Source organism: Anopheles funestus, chromosome 2RL (genome assembly GCF_943734845.2).
Source record: "Anopheles funestus chromosome 2RL, idAnoFuneDA-416_04, whole genome shotgun sequence".
In the NCBI taxonomy this organism is placed as follows: domain Eukaryota; kingdom Metazoa; phylum Arthropoda; class Insecta; order Diptera; family Culicidae; genus Anopheles; species Anopheles funestus.
In genome coordinates, this window is record NC_064598.1 from 7458231 (window position 1) to 7485725 (window position 27495).

At 44.8% G+C, this 27495-nt stretch overlaps 2 protein-coding genes across 10 annotated transcripts in view; one reads left to right on the forward strand and one right to left on the reverse strand.

The window, feature by feature from the left end:
• Positions 1 to 27495, forward strand: part of LOC125766407 (RNA-binding protein Musashi homolog 2) — an 81149-nt gene that overhangs the window by 43016 nt on the left and 10638 nt on the right. For all 8 annotated transcript variants that reach the window (XM_049432346.1, XM_049432349.1, XM_049432348.1 and 5 more), the window contains 4 exons: positions 24972 to 25100; positions 25341 to 25779; positions 25872 to 26548; positions 26661 to 26972. In XM_049432346.1, coding sequence (XP_049288303.1) covers positions 24972 to 25100; positions 25341 to 25779; positions 25872 to 26548; positions 26661 to 26972 — 1557 coding nt within the window. The remainder of the gene's footprint in view (positions 1 to 24971; positions 25101 to 25340; positions 25780 to 25871; positions 26549 to 26660; positions 26973 to 27495) is intronic.
• The window catches only part of LOC125766451 (uncharacterized), a 50005-nt gene that overhangs the window by 2950 nt on the left and 19560 nt on the right, over positions 1 to 27495 (reverse strand). For both annotated transcript variants that reach the window (XM_049432427.1, XM_049432426.1), the window contains exons 4-5: positions 24737 to 24825; positions 24607 to 24667 (exon numbers count right to left, since the gene is read on the reverse strand). In XM_049432427.1, the coding sequence (XP_049288384.1) occupies positions 24607 to 24667; positions 24737 to 24825 (150 nt within the window). The remainder of the gene's footprint in view (positions 1 to 24606; positions 24668 to 24736; positions 24826 to 27495) is intronic.

Consider the following 27495-nt stretch of genomic DNA (forward strand, 5'->3'; position numbering starts at 1 on the left):
TTCGGCTTTAACGCTGTGCCAACCGAGTTCTCGTCATTGTCAACTGTTCAACATAGAACGCCACGTGAAACGTGGATGGATGGATGGATGGACGATGGTTGGATAAGGAGCGGACAGAGGAAGGAACAACCAAAGGGGGAGGGTGAGAGTGAATGTAAGCGAAAATTTAATTACCGGTGCATTGCGGGGAGGGAGCGTCGACGGAATTGGAGAAAAAACGAAGGGACGGGATGGAGGCAGAGTGGCGAAAGTGGGAAGTTTTTCCAAAGTGCACTCTGCAGTGGGATGATTTTATCCTCGGGGCGAAGCGCCTACACACAGCCGGCACAGGTTCGCTTGCCTAACTAGTATGTAGCAGGAAGGCCGTCGTAGGCTCTCTTCTACAGCTCTCACTCTCTCTTTCTCTCTACGCCAGGTTTACATTGCCTTTTGCTTCCCATTTCCTGTGGTGTGGCGTGTCTGTGCGGTACTCATTGCTCGAGTGCAGTTGGCAAGCTTCCATTAGCCGATTATCGTTCGACTATAGGCGGAGGTGGTAAAGACCGTCAACTTCTGGGCGGCTGTTCTTGTAGCCGCACCGTCACGAACAAGAACACATCCGTTCAACATACGTGTAAAGGTTGTAGGCTCTCCAAAAGGAAGAATGTATCTTCGTAAGGCTTCCCCTGGAGGTCTATAAATACATCGTCAAGTCACCCCGCACTCTATTTTCCTTCACGTGTTCTTGAAGTAAACTTTTATATTTTACAAACTGAAAGGATGACTGGCGATGTACCGGGATCGTGGTGGGTAGGAGGTCCAGAAGCCTTTGGGTATATTTTAGGTCAGCACCGGTTTGCGAGTGTCTTCTGTCGTGTTGCATCGCACTCAGACGCGGCATCGGACGACAGACTTCTTTAAAGATTAGTACAACGTTGTCACATCATCATCTGTGCGCGGTTGTACGTACGCGATTGAAGTCGACAGAATTAATGTCTGTCAAAGGCGAAACTCACAGTACCGGAAAGCGGACACGCTACATCTGAGATGGGAAAGCACAATTTCCCGTCTCTCCTGCTTGGCCACTCTTTCGTCTGCTGACAGGTGTATTCCGTGGGTTCAGACGGACAAAGCAGCTCGCATCATATTCCATATGGTCGCCCGGTATCCAGGATGTTGGTGTATAGAGTTACCATTTCCGCCATGCGAGACTATTCTGGGAAGGTTCTTGGCTTGGAATGGTCGTGTTTGTGGGTGTACGGGAGACATGGCAATATGTATGGATTCTTCCAATTGATTAATCGTATCGGTTTACGCTGATTAATCACTGGAATGGGCTGGTACGATAGGCCCCAGGGAACCATATGAGGTCCTACACTGCCACTAGCTTACCACATCCGACAGACTTCCGACAGTTTATCGGATAACTGGAACTCTCATCCAGTATTAACTGAAAATGGCTTCCGGTTGCGTGCTACATTAAAGTTTCACCTAAAAGCTTTTGGATCACTCGTATAAGCCACATTTAAATTCTGTATACTTAAAGTATGTATTACATTAAATGTGTTTTTATTCTTTAAAAAAAAATCACACAATGACAAATGATACATTATCAATAAAAGCTACCACTTCAGAAACAGCTTTGATAGCTCTTTTATTTTTACATACGAATATGCATAATTTTAGCAAACCTTGACTTTGTCCTTGTTTTCCGGTCGACTACATTAAGCATGGGCTTTCCACCGCCCTTAGTTAACGACAGCTGCTGCAACCGTACTGTTGTGCTGTGGTAAGAAATGAAAAATCTGTTCCTTCCAATCAATTTGATACGCTCCATTACATCCAGAGCTGTTCGTACATGCATAATAGTCCGTGTATGGGACTGCACAAAGGGCCACCAAAAACTGTCAAGGGCAATTCATCATCGTAAGCACCCGAAAGATTGTTTTTGTTTTTTTGGCGAGTGCTTATAGCTGATTCCTTCCATCGGGTTTCTGGTGCTTTGATGCTGTGATGAAGCAACTCACCCACAGCAAAAAAGGTGGTGCGGAGCAGTTCGTATGTTACATGCGGTCCCTAATGGTGGGTAGAAGAAAATAGGCGCATTTGGTGAAATATTTCATCGTTCGGTGTTTTACGGTTACGTGCACACGGGAATGGAAAGAGCCAACAGTGGCATTTCGCTGTATTTCGACGACTAGCACTTGTACCAGCACCCGGTTGACAGACGTAGGACCGCGACAGGATGTCTATCAAATCAGAAACAACATCATTTGTGGAAAATTGACTGTGAAACGGAGTGAAAATAACTCCCCAAACGGTTGAGAAATCTTAAAGAAATACCGCCATCTTGCATTCTGGATCTCTCTCTCTCTCTCTCTCTCTTTCTCTCTCCCGTGCCGGGGATATGATGCTGTAGATTTCTGTGTGTGTATGTGAGTGAATTTTCCAACGATACATTTTCCACCTTCCGAGACGTTCAACATTGCGATAAGCCACTGGTAAAGAATTCCGTTCTGACTCTCGAAATGGCTGAACAGTCCCGGATCTCGAAGACCGACGACATTGTGAAACACGGTCGCACAAATGGAATTTTTTCCTTGTCACCCCACCCACCCACTGTGGGGCTTGGGGAACGTTCCTAGAACGTCATCAGTTTCTAGCATTCGCTTCTTAATCCTGTGTGTACCGTAGATTGCGTTTTTCTTTCCTAATATTACCTTCATTGAGCCACTTTGCCAAATCGTACAGGTTCAAGATTCTCTGGAGGTTATTCCACAACGGAATGCACGATATCTTCAGTTCTAAGTGTTGTGTGTTCAAAAAAAATGTCTTCCTTAGAAATTGGTCTTTTTTTCCGGCACAAGAGAAGGAGTTTTTCTTCATGTCTGTTTTGTACATTTGGGGATATGTATCTTCCCGCTCAGCTCACATTTGCTCCTCGTTTTTGTTGTGCCCATATTCTTCGGTAGGACAAAACAACCATGCCAAATTCATAAAGAGGTTCGATTCGCCAAAGCTACGGAATCATTTAAAAGCAGGTTGGCAAAACTGTCTCAGGTCGACGTGCGAGACGTTTTTTTTTCAAGTGCAACCATAAATCATCAAGGCAACGGTGCGTGGTTTAAGAAGGAAGGACGACGACGACGACGTTCGAGGATTTATTTGATGGCCCCGGGATTCCACCCTTCAGTTGCAATTTTTTCCATCCTTTTTTCCGCCGAAGGTGCGGCGCGGCACGGGCTTAGGTTGCGACTTGCGTTGAGCTGGGATAAATTTATACGAAATCATTTCTTTACGGTTTTGTACTCAAAATCGATGGTGTCCCGATGTGCGCTCCCTGCCTGGCAAAGTTCGACGAACGTTGATGATGACAACGATGATATAACAACCCGCCATCAATGTGAGGTTTATCCGTCTGTTTTCTCGTCGCCGGGTTGTTCTGCTGGTGTGGTTCTGGTTCTTTCCCGGGCCTCGAGACACACATACAGGGAGGTGGCATGTCTCCTGTCAACTTGGCAGTGATTCAAAAAGCATATACTGGTCCCCGGTATGACCTCCGTCACCATATACCCTCGCTCGCTGCGGTATGTTTGGTGTCACACGGGAGATGGTCATACCGAAGGAAAATAACGAAAATATTGTCGAGTAATAACTAAATGGGATGGTTCGTTTGTTGATTTTTGTTTTACTTCTTCGCTCAAGTTTCGCCTGGCAGTAGCGCGAGGTCAAACTATATTTTCTGCACGGGTTTTTCGCTACGGTCCATCAGTAAGTACCGAGCGTTATAGATAGATTCCTTCCCCCTTAGCATTAGTGCCCAGGTAAGGTTTCTAGTGTGTCTCTATTTTTGAACCTAACCGCGAACCGCAAAACACTGCGCAACTAAAATCAATTCAATTCTTTTATCCCGATTTAACGCAACGCAAACTGTTGTTTTTTTGCCTGTCCAAAACTCCACAACGGGAAAGAAAAAAATCACAACACCCCAAAAAGGACACATTGTTATGAGACTCACGCGACAGGACAAAAATTAGTATCATTTGAGGTGGACGATTTTATGATGGTCGTTTGATATGCGACCCCGGGGGACCTTCGATGCCGCTACTTTACTACTGTACGCACACGAGTAATCAAATATGCTTTATGGAACCTTCTGACGGGTTTTATGTAGCCCTTCGGAAGAAGACTTCCGAGCGTCCGCAAAGAATATATATGGCGAGGGTGTTAAAAATCGATAAAGTTTGATCGATTTCATAAACCGGTCGCAATCGTCCGAGCAGCTATCCTCGTGTGCAAGAGCACGAAGTAGCAACAGCCATAACTCATGCCACCGTGGCAACTGTGTTAGTGAAATGCTACGCTTTAGTCAAAGCTCTTATTAGGCATTCATTTGTCCCTGGCACATGCTGAATCATTTGTACGATAAACTTCGCTAGTTATGGCATTATTGTAAATTTTACTGTTGTTAGTATTTGTTTTAGTATTTGTTTCCATTTCCATTCGAGTACATTTTCATTTTTTTTGTTGCCATCAGGAAAATTCATTCCTTTGCATCAATGTGTGGAATGATGATGATTGGAATGCAATTATAAACATGTCAAACTAAACATTTCCCCCCTCCTGGTTTGATATTTTCCCTTCATTTCGATGGTTTGCGAGCGTTAAGAAACCCACGCGCATTAATAAACAATTTATAAAATTAGCTTCCAGAGGAGAGGTGTTGGTGAAGGGAGTAAAAAGAAGTAAAATGTTAGGCCAATTTTCACTTATCTTTATGCCGACAGACCCCACTGGTGGAAAAGTTTACGATCGCATCGATTGGATGGGACTCCTACGCGAAAAAGCCAGCGTTGCAACTGTCCGACCGATTGTACTGTTCGTACGGGGAAAGCGTTTGCGAATGTCCGATAAACAACAATGCAGCGGGAAATGATAGGAAAACTGCGAACCTCATTAGAGAAGGAAAGCGAGAACGAGAGAGCTGGAAAATTTGCTGAAAAAAAAATCAAAACCTACACGAAATATCACCGACAATAATGATAATGCTACAAACTGCAATAAAATGCACAACGTAAGCTTGCGTGTGCTTGTGTTTGTAGAAAAACTGCAAACGGAACACATCCGTTCCAGTGTCCCCGGTATGGGGCAAATGAAGTCCGTGCCAACCACCTTGCAAATCGAGAAGAGTTGAATGTTCCGTACCAGATAGCAGCGCAATGCAAGGCCGCCAAGAAATGGGCAAAGGAAAGATAGTTTTCCACACGAAAAGCACGTTCTGGTGGAAATGCGCTCTGTGTGTTTGTGTGTGTGTGTGCGTGTCCAATCCGTGAATGTTTAATTTCCCAACCCCGTGTGTCAGTTTCCGTTTTGTTCCATCGAACTCTTTGTCGGCATACTTCTGAACACGTTTGCACGAACCACCAAACAGTGAGCGCACATTCGTGTTGGTGAACTATTTTTCCCGAAAGCAAACAAACTAGCAAATTTCCTCGCTGTGGTGGGTAATTTTTCTTTTTTTCTTTTTTATTTGGTTTTGGTTTTAGTTCCAGTTGTCATTAACGAGAGACACACGCTTATCGGTGGAAAGAAATGGGGCCACTGTTAGGTTGGAAGCTTTATTAATGTTTAATGATTTCCCTTTACTGTCGGTGTGTCCTGTTTATGAGAAAAAGTAGCACCGTAACTCATTCATAGTATCCATTGTTTCCACCACTATCGAAAGCCGTAAACGATTCATCCTTCGTGCCGGTTATGGCTAAACAGATATTAAAAAAGCAATTTTGTAATGTGAAGTGCCTAAAGTTATGCAATTCGCATGTCAAAAACTATTTTATTAAAAGCGTATTTCGTCGCTCATCGTGTCGTCTCTTCTCGGTGCAAGTAATGTGTCACAATTTGCATTTAATAAATTTACTACCATCGATGAGCCAATTTCGACTTAATTTCTGGGGTCTGAGTATGGGTCTTAAAATGTATAAAATGTGACGTTGAATTTTGCACGGAACAATTTGTTACGTCCCAAGTACGGGACAGCGGAGACCCAGAGAGCTATAAAAGGTCTTAATTTGTGGTGTCGAGAACTCAACCCATCTCATCTCGACCTGCTGCGTTCTTAAATCCGTCTTCGTTTCCGTGCAAACCAGCAAACCTGCCCGTGCCTATATCCTTCGCAAATGGGATGGGCATAACAGAGATTGCGATGAGACCACATGCCAGGTACAGAGAGCGAGACTGAGCGACACACACAAGCACAACACGTACCGCCCGTCGTCAGCTGTGGTTTTCCACACTGTCAAGGTGGTTCTGTCTTACTCTTTGCTGGGAAATCGTGACGGTGACGGTGAAGAGTACTGGATTATTTGCATTTCCGCAGGAAAACAACCTGTTGTAGAGGAGTTTCTTGATGGGTTGGTACTTTTGTTTTGTTTTGTTTCATCTATTGCTCCCCAAACGATTGTATGCTGTGATAAAATTGTACGTGTGTCTTTGAGTAAAAAAAAAAGACTAGAATCAAATGTAAAAGCAAACGCATCTCGAGCAAGAAAATGTGTTCTGCACACAGTGTGACAAACGCAATCAGAAATAGCACAAACACACGCTCACACGCACATACTGGCATGGAATTTATTTCCGAGAAGAAATGAGATCCGTGGTTGACTGCACGGAGCAGCATGAAGGGAAAAGCTTTCTCCGAGTGATTTTTCCGCACGAACGACTCCGAAGGTTGCATTTAATCTTAATGTCGTCCACTTTTTTTTTGCTTCTTGTTTCACTCAACTGTGTATGTGTGCTTTACAGTGCGTTTATGTGTGAGCATGCGGGTGAAGTAAAGGAAAAATAAAAAGGTCTCGACACCGTATCCTCAAACCCGTCGAAGGATTAAGAAGGATGCTTGTGTGTACAAGCACATTCAAGCTCACTCTTTCCACGCCAACGTGTCGTCATTCTGTAGCGCAACGTTGAATGTAAAGATCCTTTCCATGTCCGGTCCCTATCCTTGGTTGGGGGACTAGACAAAAGCCGGCTAAACTGAACCTTCCCGCTACGGATTCTACGGAGGTTGGATTTTAATTTTTTACTCACGTCCGTAACGGATAGACACACGTAGCACACAGTAGTGACAGTGCGAGGACACACGGTTCGCAAGTAATGGAAGGATTAATGTAAAACCACCCCATATCCCAACCTCTGCTCTGGATCATCACCCCGTTTCATCGTTCAAAATTCCAACCGTGTATCGTTGCTGATGAATGCTTTTCAGTTCGAAAACCCCCGGCCCTGTTGAACGCATCCTGGCTGACTCAAGATCGTGTTCTCTTCCACCAGGAGGCCGACATCGCAATCGAGACCCAATTAGGAATGACAATTCCACAATACCACACGAGCTGTTGCTTCAAAACGATTATTTCAACACGCGCTGTGTTTGCAAAGTTTCGCTTTTGCATACTTCAGTGATCTTTCGCATCCTTTTCTTTTGTGCGAAAACAAAAACCCCGAGTGCCCGAAGAAAAAAGAAACGTGTGGGAATGGAAAAAAATCGGAAGCCAACAAAGTGTTTGGCAAAGTTTGCAGAAATACTTTTTGAAATATGCTGACTAATCTACGCTTTTCTTCGCCTTATCTCGGCACAATCCTTTTTTTTCTGTTGCTGTTGTTGCTGTTGAGTTTTATGTGCGGCTTTTTACCCACTTGAAAACATGCGAACGAGTGATGGTCGGGTTTTGCATCAAAGACAGTATCATAAACCTCCTTCCTTCCCCGATGGGTAAGAAATCATGAAAGAAGGATGGATCCGTTTATAGTCGCTCCCGATTTGCGGGTATTCCGCCCGTAAGCATCAAGCGGCGTGGTGATCGCTATTAATGAAAGCTTACAGCTCTCCTTTTTATGGTGGGCACGCGTGAGAAACGTATACTTCGTGCTGTGCGTTGTGCGTAATAATATTTTTCCCGAGAAGATTCCTTTCTGCAAGCCTATCTTTTTGCAGGGTAAAATGAACGAGACCCGAACACGGACAAGGAACGGTTGTATGAATAATTTAAGAGGATGAAAATTAAACGGACTTAAATTGTGGCACAAGCCACAATCGAAGCCCACCCATACGGTGCTTTTTTTTATTTCCCTCTTCCTAGCAAGCTATCGTAAGGCACAGAAAAAGTAATAATAATAACGGTGGACGACATCAGTTTTCCCCTTGTCAGGTGCAATGTCCCCAGGTGGTTGCCTTAATTGGAGAAGTGGGAGATAAAATTGGCTTCACACAGTTGGTTATCGGATTGTTTTTGCAAATTAATCCCGTAGTTTGCGTTCGATGAAATCTGAAAATCAAATTATGACGGACGACTGAAAACACTGTGAATGGGGAGCTGAACACCCTTCCCGATGTGCAGGACACATACACTGTGGGTGATTGTATTAAATTAAAATTATTTCACATTACTTTTGAACTACCATCAGGTACTGTGTTTGAATCAATATGCGTGTTTGTTTTCCTTCTTTTGATTTTATGGGCAGACATCCTTTACGTGTATAAATATCGAACCCAGCATCACCTATGGTGTGTAATTGAAAGATTGCCGAAGTATTTTGTACTCCTTTTTCATGTAGGAGCAACATGAAACGATTGAAATTTAACACCAATATGGGGTTCTTTTTATTTCATGAAATAGCCTTCATTCAGGCGCTTGTGTTGTAATAAGCAGATTTTTTACGAGATTTTTGCTTTACATCATTTCATATTATGCATACGTGAAATGTAAAGTATTTTATGTGGGATGGTGTTTGTGATGTGTTATTCTGGAAGGAAATAATTTGTTAATAGTCCAGCAAAAATTAATAGCCTGTGTTTGAAATCTAGGATATTCCGTTATTGCATACTTTTAGGGGTTTTGAATAACAAGGCACTCGAAGGTCAAAAGTTAGTTTTAATCAATAGAACATCATTTCAATTAAAATTTTATATCCCTTATAATTGTTGCAATATTTTTCGATTTAGTTGTTTTATCTTTGAAATTTCCCATTTGTTTGTAAATGTTTTCTTTTTTTTTTGAGAACTGATACCTTGGGGGTCGGAACATTTGCTTGCGTGTCACCGGGAAAGTTCTTCACGCATAGCTAAAGTAAATCAATGGAAGCAAATCACGCTACACTTTCACTTACATTTGAACATTAGAGTATTAATGAGCGGGAACTACCGCACTGCGTTTCACCTGTCCCTCCTGTGCTCCCTGTATCCCAATGGAAATTCGGTATCCTGTGGTCGCGCAGGTTGCGTGTACTTGATGGAGCGAATCGTCCCCTTTGCTAGGGATTTCACCGTCATCGTTGGCGCATGGAAAAATTGTTGAAGCATTGCTTAACATCCTCCCAGGAGAGAGTAAGAGCCTTGTTCTTCCCACCCACCCTGGCAATCATTTCATTTTGGAGTCCCATTCTTCCATACTCTCGGTTGTTTGTTTGTGTGTGTGTGTGTGTGTGCCTGCCTGCCACTGTTCTCCCGTCGAGTGATTTTCCGGTGGTGTTCTACTACATTACGGTCCTTCCGTTTTTCCCACTGGATTCCCACGATGGAAAACCACCGAAGTGTGGTCACGAAAAGCTAATCTACCCGCCCTTAATCCGCAACCCCCACTACACTTGTCCTCCCCACCATCATCGCGTCGATCGTTATGTGGACGAATGTCGGTCGCATGCAAAGGCCATCCAGTCGTTGTTCCCATACCGTAAACGACCGCCTTTGCCTTGGGAATGGCTAAAACACAGTCTCGTGCCACGTTTCCCATGGGCACGTAGTTTCAATTCAAGATCAATTTGTTTATGTTTATGTTGGTGGCTCTACTTTCTACTAGCTGTGCCACATGCTGTATGCCTGCCATGCCCCAAACTGTCGGCTGGCTTCATCATTACAGTCAGGGCAAATGGCAGGAAGAGCGTCGTAATATGTGCGTGTCGTGCGAAATCATAAAATGGGACGATGGAAGCACGGGGGCAGGTTGTAGAAATTGGATCTCGGTACGGAATGGCCGGCAGCGGGAGACGCGTGGTCAACGTCGTGTTTATCCAGCTGATCCTTGTGTTGTACAAGTCATTGAACCGTGTTTCGTAAGACGTTTTCACTGCAGACGTTTGCTGCTGTTCCGTGCGTCCGACTGTTGTGAGTTGTTAAATAAGCATATATAAACGTTAGAACACACGACAGCACCAGATAAGCACAAGCGAGCACCCGATTTGAGCTGATTGCATACTTTCAGGGGTTTGGGGAGAGCAATTTCCAATTAAAGGGAATTAAGCTGAAAACTGGTGGCCTTTTTTTTAAACACATTTTGTTTACAATAAGAACATATTTATCATCAAACTGGAATTCGGGCGAAAAAAAAAATCAAATTATTTTCCACGCTTATTGCGCATCCCCTAGAGGAAGGCGTGAGACATTCTTCTACATCGTGCCGGCCCCCATCGTCTCCGGCATCGGGGGAATTAACTCGAACGATTACAAGTTGAGTTGTTTCATTTTATTGTCTTATCACTCCCATCGCATCAAATCGTGTGACGCAACGCCGTGTTAAATGAACGTCCATTTTTCCTTCCTCCCCTGAGGCGTCAGACGATGGTAACATCATCAAATCGTGCTTTATTTTCCATTCCCCTTCGTACTTTAGTGTTTCGCTACTGTTCGGAGGCACATAAAAATCCTTACCACACGCAACCGTATCCGGACCCTTGGGTCAGGAGGAGAGAGAGAGAGAGAGAGATAGACAATTGGACACAAAGTGTTCGGAATGTTTACGCAAAGTGTACAATTAGGAATAAAGAAATAAATGGATATCGTGTTTTTCGCCTTTCTAACCAGATTTGAGTATGCTGATAATAGGTATGTTTTAGAAAAAAGGATTTTCCTGTCAAAACTTTCTTGGCTCAATTGAAACGGCGAGCTTTTTGTTATGATTTCTTCCAACAAACAAACAAAAAATGTAAATTAATTCTCTCTTGTTGACGTCTTCAAATGATTGCTGTCCTAAATTTCTTCTGCTCACGTTCCCCTTCCAAACATTGCCTTACCGTCTTACACTTTGTCAGCATTGGTACATCGTTTTTCGATTGTATGTAGCAAACTTACAAGCACATTTGCGATTTACCCATCGCGGGGGAGGAAAACTTAAAGTTTCGGGGCAGCGAAAACATCGCACCCTGAGCGCACCAGCTGCGACTACTTCGAGCAGCTTTTCCGGCCAAAACTGGTGGATGTAGAGTTAGCAAAAATGGGAAAAGAACAAGCCAAAGAACGGGAAACTTTTCAAAACCAATACCCTTGCATCCTCCGTGCGGATGAATGAGTCTCACTTGCCGGGAGAGAGGGAAAGAAAGAGAAAGAGGAATATTGGTTGGTGGTGGGTGACAATTTTTCCCTCAAGGATATTTTTCTTCCGATGGTTCTTTTCGGTCGGGAAAAGTTCAAACCCGGCTGCGAGAAGGAGCGGTCTTTCGAACGAGCTTGAAAAGTGACAATAAAATTCGCTTCTCCTCCTTCCCCTCTACCTCCCTCCATCCACCAGAATACACTACCCACATATGAAAGGGAAAAACGACTTACAAAGAAATGTCCCCAGACGGGAAGCAATAGGTCTTTTCAGTCGGTGTTCCATTGGCTTTCTTTATCGGAACTACCATTGTGCTTGCGTAACTAGCGTGTTTCGAACCGTATAAAGGTTCACTTACGTAAAGCCGTGAACCCAACGGTGAGGAGATAAGGAAGCAAGGTTCCAAAGATTACAAGCCAACGGAACTCCGGCACGGAAGGGAACGGAACGGTTGGCATGCTGCAAAAAGAATGTGATTCCATACCATCGACTCCCAGAAAATCGGCTTTGCTGCATACTTGGAAGTACGTTTCGGTAAACGTGGGAACAGTTAAAGGACGTCGAACGATGAAAGATGTGTAGGTGTATGAGTGTCCTTCTACACCAGCATCATTATACATTGAAGATGCACTTGATTTGACGTATTTCTGTTACTTCTGCTTCTTTAACTTTCACCGACCACCTTAACAGTGCCGAAATTGAACCGAATAGATAGTAACTCTTTTGTTGCCACTTCAAACCATCATCATCGGCTTAAAAAGAGCGAAAGAGTAGAGTAGGGGGCGAAAAAGGCCAAAGGCTTCATTAGTCAGTGTCCTCGGCAATTGAGGATGGTTTTGCCGCCCGCTTTCCAGCTTTTGCCAAAGATTTATCAACGCCATTTGGTAAATGGAATCCATCCTTCCCGTGTTGAGCTTTTCACGAACAGGCGGCAGGAGTAAGATTTATGATTCCACGTAAAATCAGAATCGCTTTCTCGTATCAACGCGGCTCGGTGATTTCATTGCTTATCTTTTCGACACACTGTTTAACGTTTCACTTCATTTTACTAGCCAGGCAGGAAAATTGTCCTCGTTACCTGAAAGCTGCTTTGCTAGAAATTATAGAAAACTCATTCCGGCACGTTACAAACCATATTGACTTTCTGCTCATAACTTGCCTCGGCATCGTCGTCGACGGGAGTGGTCTAGCTCTTCGGGCTAGAGACCGAATGGTGAAGGATGCCTCAGCATCATGTTTATTTGTTGTTACAAACACTTTCCATCTCACATGCACTTCCACCACACAACACATTCTGTGAACCCACACTTACGGTGCGTTGGTGGTGGAATTTTTAATATCATAAATCAGATGATATGCTGGGATGAACCTTGGGCCACAGAACGACATTATCCTCTTATAACCTCTCACGCGCGCTCTCACACATCCAAGGGCTTTTGCGAAATAAAGTTTCCCAAAGCACACATCCACACAGTTTCTTTAACATTCTTGCAGCCACCACTAGCGTAACTTACCCCGAATACAAGCGCTTCCTTTGCGTTAGAATAGAAACGATCATAAACATAAGCTTATGTTGTTCGGTTGCTCGTAATGTGAAATAATGTTGCGTACATCCTTCACCTCCCCACCATGTGGGGGTAACCCGGGGGGTAAAGTATGAAGGTGCGAAGTACAAAAACGCGCTAATGCTTTACGAGGTTTTGTTTATCTCACCAAAGTGTTTGCAGACGATGGCGAATCGTTAACCCATGGAGGCGCATGGTGGATATATAGGGTCACCCCATGTTTTGCTTTTGTCTTCACATAGATAATCTTGATGGGGGAAGTTATTTTTTTGTATCCCTCAATTTCACTAAAAAAAGACAATCTTTAGGTGGCTCGAAAAGACAATTGTTTCAAGTGAAAAGGAATGCATTTTCCTCACCCTTTGTGTGTCTAAAAGTTTGCAATAAAGCAGAAAAATGAGGTTTTAAATTTAAGTAATGTTCACCTGTTTTATTCAAAACTTTGGCATTTAATTCTTAACAAGTCAGTTTTAATTCTAGCTATAATTACATTCTTACAACAGCTTCTCGTCACACTCAAAATACATCACTAGCGTGAGTGGGAGTACGTTTAATTCTCTTCTCTTCTTTTTTAATTAAAAACATTAAGAAAACCCACTATAAGATGAGAGTGAGAAGACGCATAAAAATGAAACGGCGAAATGTTATTACATTCGAGGTATTTGTAGCAAATGGAAAAGACATTTGTCACGAAGTAATTAAACACCAAACTCAGCTTAACTATGAAGCGCATTAAAATTAGTACAAAGCCAAACATTTCAACGAACGGTGGAATTGTTAATGTTGAACAAGCAATAAAATCTTTATAGAACTAATACAGTACTAACAAAAAAAACTTTGTAAAAACGAGTTGTTTCGTGAAGAATTCACTCCGTTCACACTTTGAAAATCGTTCGGTCGCGCGCAGATCTTTGCTAACATCATTAATTAATGAACCCCGTCCGTTTGAGTCAAAGTGTTTGGCACAAAACTTGATGTTGTCTGGACAGAACACAGGTTGGGCAAGGGTGAGAGTGGCCGAGAGTGTCAACCCTTGTCAGTTCAAAAAACTGAGAAAAGCAAGCAAAAGTGTTTTACCGTCAAACCCAATATTAAACAAAATGGATAAAATGGAAACCTTTGTTTCCTGCCAAAAAGGGGACGATATTTATCGCGAATGTCGTCGGTGATGATAATAAAGCGCTACGAATTAAATTTAAAGTTGGTTTTGCTTCCTTTTTTTTCTACAGCGGCACAGTTCATCGAAGAGACACTTAGCTGGTGTTTTCCTTCCGATCGCTTTCCCGGTAGCGTCCGTCCCTGTGTGTGTGCGTGTGTATCAATCGCTAACATAATTGCATAATCCTGTTTATCGATCAAGCGATGAATAAATACTTTGATTATCCTTCCCCACCAGACGGATTAGAACGTTTCAGCAGTGAACCGTTGATCCATGGGGGGGAGTGAAAAGGGGACACAAACAAAGGGCAGGGAAAGGAATGATTTGTTTTATGGTGCTTTGCTGGAAAAATAAAAGAGCATAAATAAACGAGTCCCCACGCTCGCCCTGACCAGTTGGCTTGGGATTATTTAGCAGAGTTGGTTGTTGGGGACTAGTGATGATTGCAACTTTTCGACAGGATACAATTATGCTGACACACAAAATGTTTGTAAATCTTTCCCGTGGTTTCGCGTTCGCTATCATTCACCTTGCCCCTTGAGGATGTAGTACGGAAGAGCTTAAAATCGAAGTTTTCTATCGGTGTTTTTCTTCCACTGGTTTAGGCCGGTTTGGTTTTTTGTTGTTGTCAAGTAAAATGGATGAAAGATTTTCCACTCAGCAGAAGACTACCGGAAAGTATCATTCAACCGATACAGGATGGAAAGTCGGGAAACACCGTTAAGATGTTGACGAATTAGAAGCCGTTCATCATCTTCACCCGGATAAGACCGGACGATATGATGCTGGAGGAGGATGTACGATGGGGGTGGGGGAAGGTGGAATTGTGGAGCTTGCGTGTTGCTCCAGTCTCCATCTTTCCGTGCACCACGCTTATCAACATCGTGGGATATTTGGTCGTCTTTATCGTTCGGCTAATCCGTCTTCCGTTTTGGAAGGATGCTGTCGCATCACTTCGGCTTGATAATCATGATGAAGGTAATGATGGTGTGTGGGTGCGTGTTTGGCGGTCAAACCGAGCTTTCCGAAGTAAGAAGCAAAACCCGGATAAAACCAGGGTCCGAAAAGTGTGTCTCTTCCTGGCCATAACGAATGTCTGGCCGCAAAAACGCAAGACTCTTCCATCCTGTGCTTTTGAAGCAAAGGAACGTGTCGTGCCGAAAAATGCTACCGATTTTCCCAGTTTTACCCCTTAAGGGGAAGCGAATCAAAGGAAAAGCATTCACCTTCACTTTCTGCCCGTTTTGGCGAGGATAAGCGAGGAGTGGAGGATTTTTTTTTTCTTCCACTTGTACGGGAACATCAGCCAAACGGAAACAGGATATGGTGGCGTCAGAGCAGAGTCTTATCTATTTTGCTTTTGCCAAAAAGAAGCAACACAAAAAATGTTATGCATCACAACACACATAGACAGAGTTTTTGTTGCCGCTATCATCATTCCTTTCCCTGCCGGCATTCGGGGTATCCTGATACGAGTTTGGGAAAAGCATTGTCATTAATGTGAAAATTCTCCATTTTTTTTTGTCTTTCGGTGTGCAATCACGAGATGGATACACAGGAATGCTTGACAGGACTCGTTGTTTTTGCGTGTGTGTGTTCCCCCCTCTTTCCCCTATCTCTTGCTCCTGGTTCCATCATATTCTTGGCGTGTGTTTTTGTACCGTCGTGTGATCGATAGTGAAGGAAGATGGAGTGTAGGTGCAATGAAATGATATAGCACCACGGTGTCCTTCCTGGCTGTCTAGTAGGAGCTTTTGGAAGGGCTGAATAAAATGGAAGGGAGAATAAAAGGACGAAATAAATATGGCCACTCCGTTCCACTTTTCCGCGTTATAGTTTCTCGTGCTACACTCTACTGCTGCACAACAGTACACACAGCTAAGTCGAAATGATGGTTTAGTGTGCCTACCTACCATAAAGAAAAAAATCAGAATTTCAACGGTACTATATTCTCTATTGCCCCTTGTTCCGCCTCTCCTTCCCATATATTTGAACTTTTCTACTAAAGCGGTTGAATATTGGTGAACCGAGTGGCCAGGGTAACGTCTCTTGCGAATGTTCCGATTCTGTGCCACGCGTTTTCTCAATTGCCAATGTTTTATTATTTATTCCCATTTTTTTTCTTCCACTTCTTGCATTATTCGAGGCACTGGCTACTAATACTACCCCTATAATCGGGTGAATGGTACGTGTGCCTACACGTTGGTGGGTGTGTGTGTAGGTTTGAGGTTAGCCAAACAGTTTTACTGCTCGCTACCCACGTGGTCAGGCAATTCAGAATGGCGGGCGTTCTACGTTGGGAAAAGTTGTATCAAAATGGCACGAATTGTGTGTGTGTGAGTGCGGTGGGAAAAGCCGCAGCAGAAGAAATATGTTAAGCTTTTTATTTTCTCCCCAACACGTACCCACGGCAAGCGAAGGCAGGCAGCAGGAGACCGCGGCCAGTTGACAAGAGGCGGGCAATAAATTTTCATCAAATTTCACATCGTTTTTCGCGCGTGCAACAACCAACAAAAAAAAGCACGCTTTTCCTTTCCACCGTACGGGATTGTTTTACGCTCTTTTCTCTCTATATATATAAATCCCATTTTGTTGTTGCCATTGTCCATAGAAGTGGAAAAGTGGATCAAAATCTAATGAAATGTTGGCGGAGGCGGGGACAGGGTGAGTAGAAGAGCGGTTTAGGCATTGCTGGAAGTCGGAATGGAATCGAATGGATTATTTATGTCATGTTGATGCTGGTCACACACGAAAAGTTTTGGGTGTTTTTTTTTGGTTTTGTTTTTGTGCTTTGCTCTTCTACCCGTGAGATTCCACAAGAATATGTTCGTTCGCATAAACGCATGGGGATGTAGAAGGCACACACGCGTGGGGACAGGAGTTTAGTGCTTAGTACGGCAATTAACAACGAATGCATATCTAGATTAGTAGGATATGCTTTTCCCATTTTTATAAGGACACACGGCTTCAACTAAAAGGGTCCTTCAGGGGGGATTTTTTTGTTTGTTTGCCCAGTCCCTCCTTGTCAGTTGATAAGGTTGTGTCTTCCGCGCTCACACTTTGTCAGTTTGTTTTTCCTCCCTCGCTTCGTGATTGTAGCTTCATTGCCGAATATTTGTATCGATCAAACGGTTCGTAGCACAACGTGCTCTAAATAGTTTGATTTATTTGTTTGGTTTGATTTGACTATTCCGTGTCGGTGCCGTTTTGAAGTAAGGCCATTTAGAAAAAAGCAAACCTGTGAGAAAGTAAGGACTTCACATAAACTTTGTGTACATCGTTTCATACGTAGTTATCGTGCAAATCAGTTAACCAGAGACAGAGCATAGGTTAACATGCAAATTTGAACAAAATTCTAATTTGTTGTATGATACACTAAACCTGCAGACACGTCTCGACACATTCTATCAGTCTGTACGCATTCGATTTATTTCACGAGCGCTGTTACGCAAGAGGGAAGCCCTACCCAACGAAGCGTACTGATTTTCGCTGCAACTTTGCAACACCAGAGCTCCCACGCTGTCCGCAGACGTGGAGATAAGTTTAGATTCAGGGAGGAGAAAAAAAGGACAAATATCCCTGTCCAATATTTCCTGCGAAAGTGTGATAAAGCGCCCCCTATCGGCAACTAGTGAGTGAGAACTAAAAGCGTACTGCATAAGAACGCTCTCTGGCGGTGAGTGACACGAACTAATCCAACTTCGAAGGACGAATATCCTTTATCGTAGACACAAACCAAGCACAGGAAAAGCGTTTGAAGCTTTTCTGTGTTGCGCATGCTACATGGTGTGAAGGAAACCATTTTCCCGGTGACGTTGACCGTTTCACCATGTATGGGTGTCTCTATGTGTGTGTGTGTACTACATGGTCAATGTTCCTTTCCATTTCTTTTCGAAATAACAACTAATAAACCAAAGAGAAAAAAACACGACAGAGCCCTAGTGCGCATGTTTCTTCCAATAACTAATGAAAAGTAATCAGCGTTAGTTTATTCTTTCGTTTATTCAACTCCTGTACATATATATACGTTTTCCAGCAAACCTTTCCCCGTCCCATTGCCCTTCATCCCTTCGGATGGTGTAGCGATGCTAAAAATAAAAAATCTATTATGCCGCACATCCCATTATCCAATGGGAACGCTAGGTTCTCAGGACAATCGTAAAGGGTGCAATGGTATCGACAGTCCGTGCCAACCGGCAAGGATACTTCCCAGAATCGGCTTATTTCACCCTGTCCATCCGATGGTGATGCATGGCGGCAGAGCCGGTGAAATTTGTTTGCTGGTAGCTTTCGCTTTTGAGTAATATTTTGCAAAATGCAGTCCCTGCTGTGGGTGGTATTTCCCTTCATTTCCCATCCAACGCAGACCGATGTGCGTCAAATGAAATGTGTAGCACGGCAGCATTGTTCAGGGGATAACAAAACACGGGCTACAATGACAGTGAGGTCGTTTCATCTTTTTCGCACGGGGACTCGGTGTAGCGTTGTGTGTCGGAAGGGAGTTGCGTGCGCGATGGGTCGCGTATTTTTGTTTGTATGCGCATCGACAGAGGCCAGATCACAGCAGCGGGGAAGGTAGGGCCGTAATGAAAAAGAGAAGTCCTTTGATGTCTCGTGGTGTGCGTCTCTGTGTGTGTGTGTCTGTGTGTGTGTGTGTGTCCGTAGGCTTTAATATTCAATTAAAGGGCCACGCTCACCAAATCCTCGCCTGTCGGCATAGGAGGGTCTGTATTTCGACGATGCAAAGTAGATGGAGTAGGTAATGTGTACGGAAGTAAGCAGGCCTGTAGGCATGCTTAATGTTGCCAGAGGCGTTTATGTCCGGGAAACTCGGGATAATTGTTTTTCATCAACATCCTTCTGATTAGCCAGCAAAACCTTCGCTCTAGCGCCCAGAATCTGTACAAGCGGAGCGGACTTGTTGGCGTAAAATACTCATCATTCATTGTTTTCCTTCAGGATTTTTGGAAGCTTTTTGAGATTTCTGCAAAACTGCCTAGAAGCATACGCTAACTCGCGAAAGAAATCAATAACTTCTCTGGCTGTGTTTCTGTAGCGCGGGGGATTGCCGTTCCAAAATGTTACGCACACTTCGAAAAGACATGATTTGCACGTGAGAAAAGGACAATTTGGGTTCGGTGTACTTGTATCTGTGCAAGCAATATCATACAGAATCTATTTTGGAGAAAGTCATTGAAATGTCAAAGCAGTTATTAAAGTCCAAGTCAACGTCCAGGACGACGTCACCACCTCAGAGTTTGTATTCTCTAGGCTATTGAGTATTAATATTGAAATAATCGTTAGCTTTTTTCCGCACGGTTGGTGCACCACCATTGTCTCAAAGTTCGTCTCCTACTTGCCACAAACACATCGCGGACTATCGCGCCCGGTGCTGTAGTGTGTATCGTTCCGGATCCGGGTGTCCGGATATAGTAAGAACAGATCGATAATCGCGAGGGTTGTCGAGTGCTGCTCAACCACACGCAGTCCATAGTGTCATTGGTGGGTGGGCAGGTGGGGATGACTGCACACCATATTCCACTGCATTATGTGCCCTCTTTCGGCTCCTTGCGGAACGAAAGGACATATCCTGCAGCAGAAAAGCGTCTCGAACACGGTCTCCAATTCCTTCTTCACATGGACGAAGTGGCAACCGTTCATTTTTTTCTCTCTGCCCCAATGACGACATTTAGGATGATGGGAACCATCTATGCTAAATGAAAATGTTGAAACCCGAGGGGGGAAGATCAAGCGAAACAGAGAGTGTGTGGCTCCTGGTCGGTGAGAGTGAAACACTGCGATGGAGTGACTGGTTCGCCGCCATCTTGAATAATAGGGTTGGTCTGTATGAGCCGTTGGGTTTCGGTTTTTGCTTCCCTTTTCTTTGCTTATTGCACACCCTGTGTCATCGCAACTGTGTTCTGTCGGGGGGGTTATCGCTGTGTCATTTCCATCCCCAGTGTGGAGGCTTGATGTCGTTAATCCACAGTGGCACACAAGGGCCCGGGCTTATCGGCATGTCGATCGAACTCTACTTTGGCATGTTAGAAGCGCCTAATCCAATTAGAGAGTCGCATCAAAACCGTAACCTCACCTCACTATTACGGTGAGGACATATAACCCTGGACACACGAGCTATTCCACGGTGTTGTTTTTTATCAGTTTGCTAGTGATTGGAGGTGCCCTCACATGGGCATAAACACATGCACACACATACACACATATACATACACAAGCACAAACACACTTCGGTTGAGAAGAGGCAAGCAAGCGACCCATAGTAATCCTTTTGAGGTGACTTGTCTACTCTGGAGCTCAGTTGGGTTTTGGTCTGGATGGTCGTCGACGAAACCTCAACCGTAGACCAAAGGTTCATTGCGAATCTGCCCAAGACGGTACAGGGCAGCTCACAATCGGATGCATCAATGGAAGGATGAAAGCCCTAGCGTCGGTGGAAATGTCCCGAAACAACAGTAAACTAAGCAAAAAGTACTGCTGTGACAGGACAATATCATCGACGGCTAGAGGACGTTCCCATGCAAGCGTCCCAAGCATCTTCCGGAACTTCCTGAGCAACGCAACCGAAGCACTGAAGATCTGAACCTGTCCGCACAACGTTTCTGTGAGAGCACCCTTTTGCGATACTCCGCCAACAACGCCAATTCCGTCCAAGTTTGCACTATTTCCCATCATTGTTCCCCTCACTTCTGCTCCCATTCACTTGCATTCTTCTTTCCCGTTTTTTCGGCGAAAAAGGAAAATGGCGTTGCTCGTACAGAACTCGTCTAGGTCGGTATTAGCGGTATAACTCTCCTGCAGGTCGCACCTTTTTGGCACTGTGTTTCGACTACTTCTTGCCAAATGGATTCATCCTGTGATGCTTTGCGACGAAAAAACGCGAGCACACGCCTCCCTCGCCTTTCCCACACATAAACACACACACACACTCTCGCGCGGGCATACATACACACACACACAGCCTAATGAAGGAGCGGGTTTGGTGTGAAGAAAGGCTCACTTAACTGCGTACTTCCCACAGTGCACAGTGCAAAGAGAGCCTGTGTCTCGAGGACTGTTCAGTGGGTGTGTTTGTGTGTAGGCCACGCTACATTCCCCGGAATCCGGCGACGATATGAAACGCGCGCACCACTTGCAAGTGTGCGCCTGGTTACGGTGGTGGTAGTAGTTGGTCGAGTGTACAAGGGTACAATTGCGTGCGGGATCACGGAGCCTTTGCGCTACTTTGCACCTTGCCTTTGGCAACTCTACCCTCCAAATTACTACAAGGGCGATGTGCTAGGATTCAGCGAAGGATGATGAGCTACGGTGCAGGACGAAAGAGAGCAAATATATGTATATTGATACACTGGGTGGGTTTGATAAGGTATAGGCAATTTACGGAAATTCCATTCCAAATCCAATACCCATGTCCACTACTATATTGCGCTGATGAAGCTACTAAACACACAATACGGGTTCTGCCTTTTTCGCCTTATCCTTTACAAACTGCTCACAGCAAAACTGTGAAAAACAGCCAACGAACGGTGCTACTGGTCACGGACCACCATAAAAGCAGATGGGCTCTTTTCGAAACGCTCCATCTTGCTTCTAGCAGTGGTTGAGATCTTGTACGTTGTACTAAAGAAAGGATAATGAGGGTGTCCTCTGTGAGAGAGATCCGCACCAAATGTATCCGCACTGGTCGAGCCAATCCTAACGACTAAAGGGACGGATACTTCCCTTTATCCGGTGCCGGAGTTCCCCGGTGGTGTCATGACAACACCAGCCACACGGGCTTGGCGCACACATACACGTAACAAGCAGTCACAGCGCGCACACGCACGCGCCCATTCCTTTTCAGGACGATTGGGAAAAATCGTGTATGCCCGTGTATGTGGCATTGTATGTGGGCCATATCGTTGTGTGAGTGCTAGCACGCACACCCAAGCGAGGGTGGATCGTAGTTATATCCTTTGGAAGAAAACGCAACGTGTGTTATATGCTGGAGTGAATCCAGTGTAATATGCTCAGGATGATTGCTCAGGAAAAAGCTTTTGACAAGTTTTGCGTTTTATACTGTTTCAAACAAGCTTCGTAGATAGGAGCATTGTTATTAGAATATATTTAATAAGATCCTCTTTACACACACACACACACATGCAATGATAGAATCGGAAAATTCCTGCAAAGTATAGAAAGCAACACTCAGTGACAAGTGCCATATCCCGGCATATCAGAAAATGCCTGCGAATGTCCATTGTGGAAGAGAAGTGTGTGCGTATAGTCACACATACGCATCAGTGTTAGAGTGCCTCGTCATACAGCGAAAAGTTCTCTCCCCGGACATGCGCAGATCCTGATGTCATGTTGGCAGGTTCCGACAAGAAGGGAAAAGTCCCCACGAATGAATAAACTAACGGACTCTCGGTTTTTTGGGGTGCCCGTTCACATTTGCCTGTGTGTTGGTGCATATTCCCATCGATGACGTCAAAAACGGTGCTATACCGAACGCTGGTCACCCTATTTCCAATGCTTGAATCCCGGTTCTTCCCAAGTCTATTCAGCCCTTCAATACGTCGTCCTCCAATGCTCCGTGCGTCCTCGCACGCAAGGATCATGGCACACACAGAGTTCCAGTGAATTTTATAATCGCAACTTGCAAAATCTCTCCCAAGCGCGCTAGCTCAACATCTCTACAAAAGGGACACAAGAAAGGGAGAGTTTTTTTGTGTGTGTTGTTTGTTCGAAACAGGGGGCTTGGATGAGAAAGGATGAAAATCAATAGCGTTTCATCGTGGAGAGTTTATGCGTTTACCGGTATCGGGCTATTGTTGGCAGAGTGGTCTTATTGTGTTTATGCAACTTTTCAGGAGGGTTCTGAAATGTATGCCGACGAAGAAGAAGGAATAGAAATTTATAGCCAAACATCGCCGGAAATTGTATTTGTATCGTATAACCAGTAAGTTCTTTGGAGAATCATTATTCGGTTTATGGACAATCTTATGACGTCGTTGTTGGGTGAAGGAGTTATATATGTTTTGCTCTCTCTCTCGCTTTTCAACATAAATTTAACGTTCTAATCTACATGCATTTTTAATCGGGACTATTGAGTATAATCCCAACACTACTATTTAATGCATAAGCGAAAGTTTAATCGATTGTCTAAGCTTTGAATGACATAATCCAATAATATGAACGTATTAATGGCAAAGTACAGCAATACATGCCGGTAGTAATTCTGCACCGAAAACGCATTCATATCGGTCACCATAAGGACGAAGACCGACCTGCTTTCGTTCCGGCTATCCGAACATCGGGCTTTGCGTAGAGTATGGGAGCTGCGGATTCTAGGTCGTTCCGGACTTCCGCTCTCGTCCTTTCGGCTACACTGAAGAGCCGACTTCACAAACACATCGGTAAACAGTGGGCATGAACAATAACTGCTAAATGCATACAAACATACACACACAAACACGCTCATGGACACACTCTCTTCCATAATCGCGAGGGTTCGAGTTCAACGCCCTATTTCGGTACCTCTCCGTACAGAATGTACGTCTCCCTCATGTCCTGACACGATTACGATATCCCTTACTGAGAAAGTATGCGGTACTTTTAGATTTTCGAGGTGCAAATTTTTCACCCGAAAGAATTATAGTTCCCAGAACTTGGCATAACCAAAAAGGAAGAGAGAAAGAGAGAGAGAGACTAAGATAACGGTGTGTGTAAGGGGAAAAGGATTACCATTATCCTTCCCACAAAAAACGAGTGCTAAGGATTGCTTGCTGTGTGAGTTAGTAACCCCGTTTCTTCCGGCTGTAACCTGTTGTGTTCCGTCTGCCGATGAGTAGGTTAAGTTGCGCCCCGTTCGGCCGGTCTGGACCGGTCTCGGGAAAAAGGGGTTTAGTTAAGACCCTGGCTACGGTATGTCTGTCAGGTGAAAACTCATTCCCACCTGTCATGTGACTGCTGCCAGCTAAGACGAGGGCTTGACGGTTTAATTTATACGGGTCGGACATGATTGGCACGGGAGTGTGTGGTGAAAACGGGGGAACCTTTACCCTTCACGAACTGAACACCTCCAATGAGAACTACTCGTCTGTAGAATCAGAAGTACCCTCTGACACACAATCTGGGGCTTGGCCTAGTGCGCTGGTCAATGATGTAGATTATCTAGTGTTTGTTGCCCCTACTCAGTTGCTGTTTAACACGCAACATTTTAATCCTTTGCCGACAAAAGGACGAAAGGAAACGGTGGACATAACATAACTTCACTTCACATGAACGGAAGCCCATCGGTGTTACCGTTTTTAAAAAACAGGGAGTCTTATGAAAAATTGTTTACTTTTCATTCTCTTTCTAATTTCCAAAATACACTTGTAGCATTTTCACATAAGAAGTTCATTAGATTCTGGCAGACTAGAAATGAAATGCTCATGACTGATGGTTTGTAATTAATGATATCAGTCCGCACGAATTTCCTTGACGTGATTGTACATTATGGATCACTTTAAACGATTTAAATAAAGATTTTCTGACTTACCTTCTTTTTCTGTGGATTCATAACGTCCATAGTATCATGCGGGAATATTTTTTTATTTAAGCTGTAGTAGCAAAGAAAGAAGACAGTTCGTTAGAACCAATTATGCGTTGTAATGTGCGACCATACTAACCTCACATCCATACGGGTGAGGCTAGCGTAAATTATGAAGCCCGAACATCCAATAACAGCCGTTGCCATGATGACCACCAACGGCACAACCTGTAATTGGGGAGAGAAACAAATTTCTGTTAAAATTATTTAAATCACATTTACAATTTCAATTACATCTATTTACATCGATCTGAATTATCAGCAAAAATAACAATATTTTAAAATTTCAATGCATTTCTTTGTTGTAATTGCAGTGCCGGGACGCTGGACCCGAATGGGCTGTTGGACACACATGAACTGCACCCTACACTGGTACCACTGAAACCGACTCTTCTCACAACTCAAGCAGCCGCCGTAGCCGCTAGCCAACAGCAAATTAAGAGGTAAGTGAAGTTGTTTTATAATCGCATCTAGTTTGCCGTGACGAGATATGTACGATTTGTGTGACAGTTCAAAAAAGAGAAATCGTTAGAAGTTCCGACATAGTAACCGTTGATGAAACGCACAAACTACTGTTACACGCTGGTGCTTTCGGTGTGCTGTTTGGAACATCACGCAATGCTCTTGTGTTCGAACGTTTATTTTACGAAAATGGTGCTCGTTTCTTCCAATTGTGTTTACAGAGAACCGCAAACATCACCGCAGGTCCTTTCACCGCAGCAGCAGCCACAACCGAACGTAGCCCAGCAGCAACAGATTCAGCAACAAATCCAGCAGCAACAGGTACAGGCACAGGTACAGCAACAGCAGCAAGCACAGCAGCAGGCACAACAGCAAGCCCAGCAGCAGGCACAGCAACAGGCTCAGCAGCAGCAGGTGCAGGTGCAGGTACAGCAACAGCAAGTGAATGGCGCGACCGCTAACGGTTGCCCGAAGGGAGGCAACGCAAGCAATGGCAGCTCATCTGGCCGCTCCACACCGAACAATGGTAGCGATCCGGCTCCGGGCAAGCTGTTTGTCGGTGGACTGAGCTGGCAAACATCGTCCGAAAAGCTGAGCGAGTACTTCGGCATGTTTGGCACTGTTACGGACGTTCTGATCATGAAGGATCCAGTCACACAGGTAGGTACACCGATTTGGGGACGAACAAATGGCTCACATTTAGGTGATGACTGAGCATTGCATGTTCTTTCTTTTCGTTCAACTATCTACAGCGAAGCCGAGGGTTCGGTTTCATCACATTCCAAGAACCGAACAGTGTGGACAAGGTCCTGCAGGTACCGATCCACACGCTCGATGGTAAGAAGATCGATCCGAAGCACGCCACACCCAAGAACCGCCCGAAGACGCAGTCGAACAAAACGAAGAAGATTTTCGTCGGCGGCGTAAGCCAGGACACGTCAGCCGAGGAGGTGAAGGCATACTTCAGCCAGTTCGGCAAGGTCGAGGAAACGGTAATGCTGATGGATCAGCAGACGAAACGTCACCGTGGGTTCGGTTTTGTCACGTTCGAAAACGAGGATGTGGTCGATCGGGTGTGCGAAATTCACTTCCATACCATCAAAAACAAGAAGGTGGAGTGCAAGAAGGCGCAACCGAAGGAAGCCGTTGCACCGACCGCTCAGCAGCTGCTCCAGAAGCGCATCATACTGGGCAACCTTGGCGTACCGATGGCAGCCGCCGCACCGAATTCGGCCGCCGCTGCACGGCTTGTCGGGGCGGCACAGGCCGGCGGTAATCCGGGTCTGGTGAATCCGCTCGCCACCAACCAGCTGATGGTGCAGGCGCAGGCACAAGCGGCACAGGCTGCTGCCGCAGCCGCCGCTATGCAAGTACAAAATGGTTTCGGCAAAGTCTTTACTACATATCCACCGCAACTGCATAGCTTTAGGTAAGGATCATCGGGGATGGATGCGCATTTACTACTTCCGCTTCAGAGCTTTTGTTCAGTATTGGTACAGGGTTTGTAATGATTATTTGTATGATTGTGTGTCTCTTTGCAGATACTCGCCATACTCCATTCCATCGGCAGCTGCTGCCGCCGCGAATGCAGCCGCCGCCGTTAATCCACTCTCAGGCGTTGCCGCCAGCCAGGCCGCCCAAGGACAACCGCAGCAGGTACCGCATCCGACGTCCGTCGCCGGTGCAACGGTGGCTACGCAAGCGGCCCCACAGCAGACGAGCCAGCAGGCAGCCGCCGCCGCACAGATGGCCGCCGCCGGGTTGACGAACCCTTACCAGGGATACAGCCTGGCCAATGTCGATATGTCGAGCTTCCAGGGCGTCGACTGGGGCTCGCTGTACGGCATGGGAATGTATGTATAAATTTCATCTATCCCCGCAACCGCGCGCTCTTTCTCTCTGCCTCTTCGTTTCACTTTCTCCTGAACCACCACTCCCGACCACCCGCGTTCCACTGAACTGAATGATCATCCATCACACCCCCAAATCACACTGCTCTGTTCCCAACCATTGTTTATTTACCGCTGAGATTATAACCTTAGAATCACCGCTACTTAGCAGTACAAGCAGAAGCTAATGAAGGATATAAAAAATCGACGTACTGATACTCTTAGCACAGGTAGTTTTGCGTGAAGTTTTTCGAACGAGAAGAATATATAATTTAAAATGCGATTATCATTCCCCGATCAATAACAATTGTTTGAAGCGAAGTATTACTGCTATATTTCTCTTTTCAAATAAAAGAGGATAACATTTTGGCAATAAGAAACGGTGCGCATGCTAAAAAGGGTCGAAGATCGAACATGATGAAAACGTCGCTAACCCCGATTCACGTCCCGGTTCAGTCAACAACAGCATCATAAAAACCTAGTATGT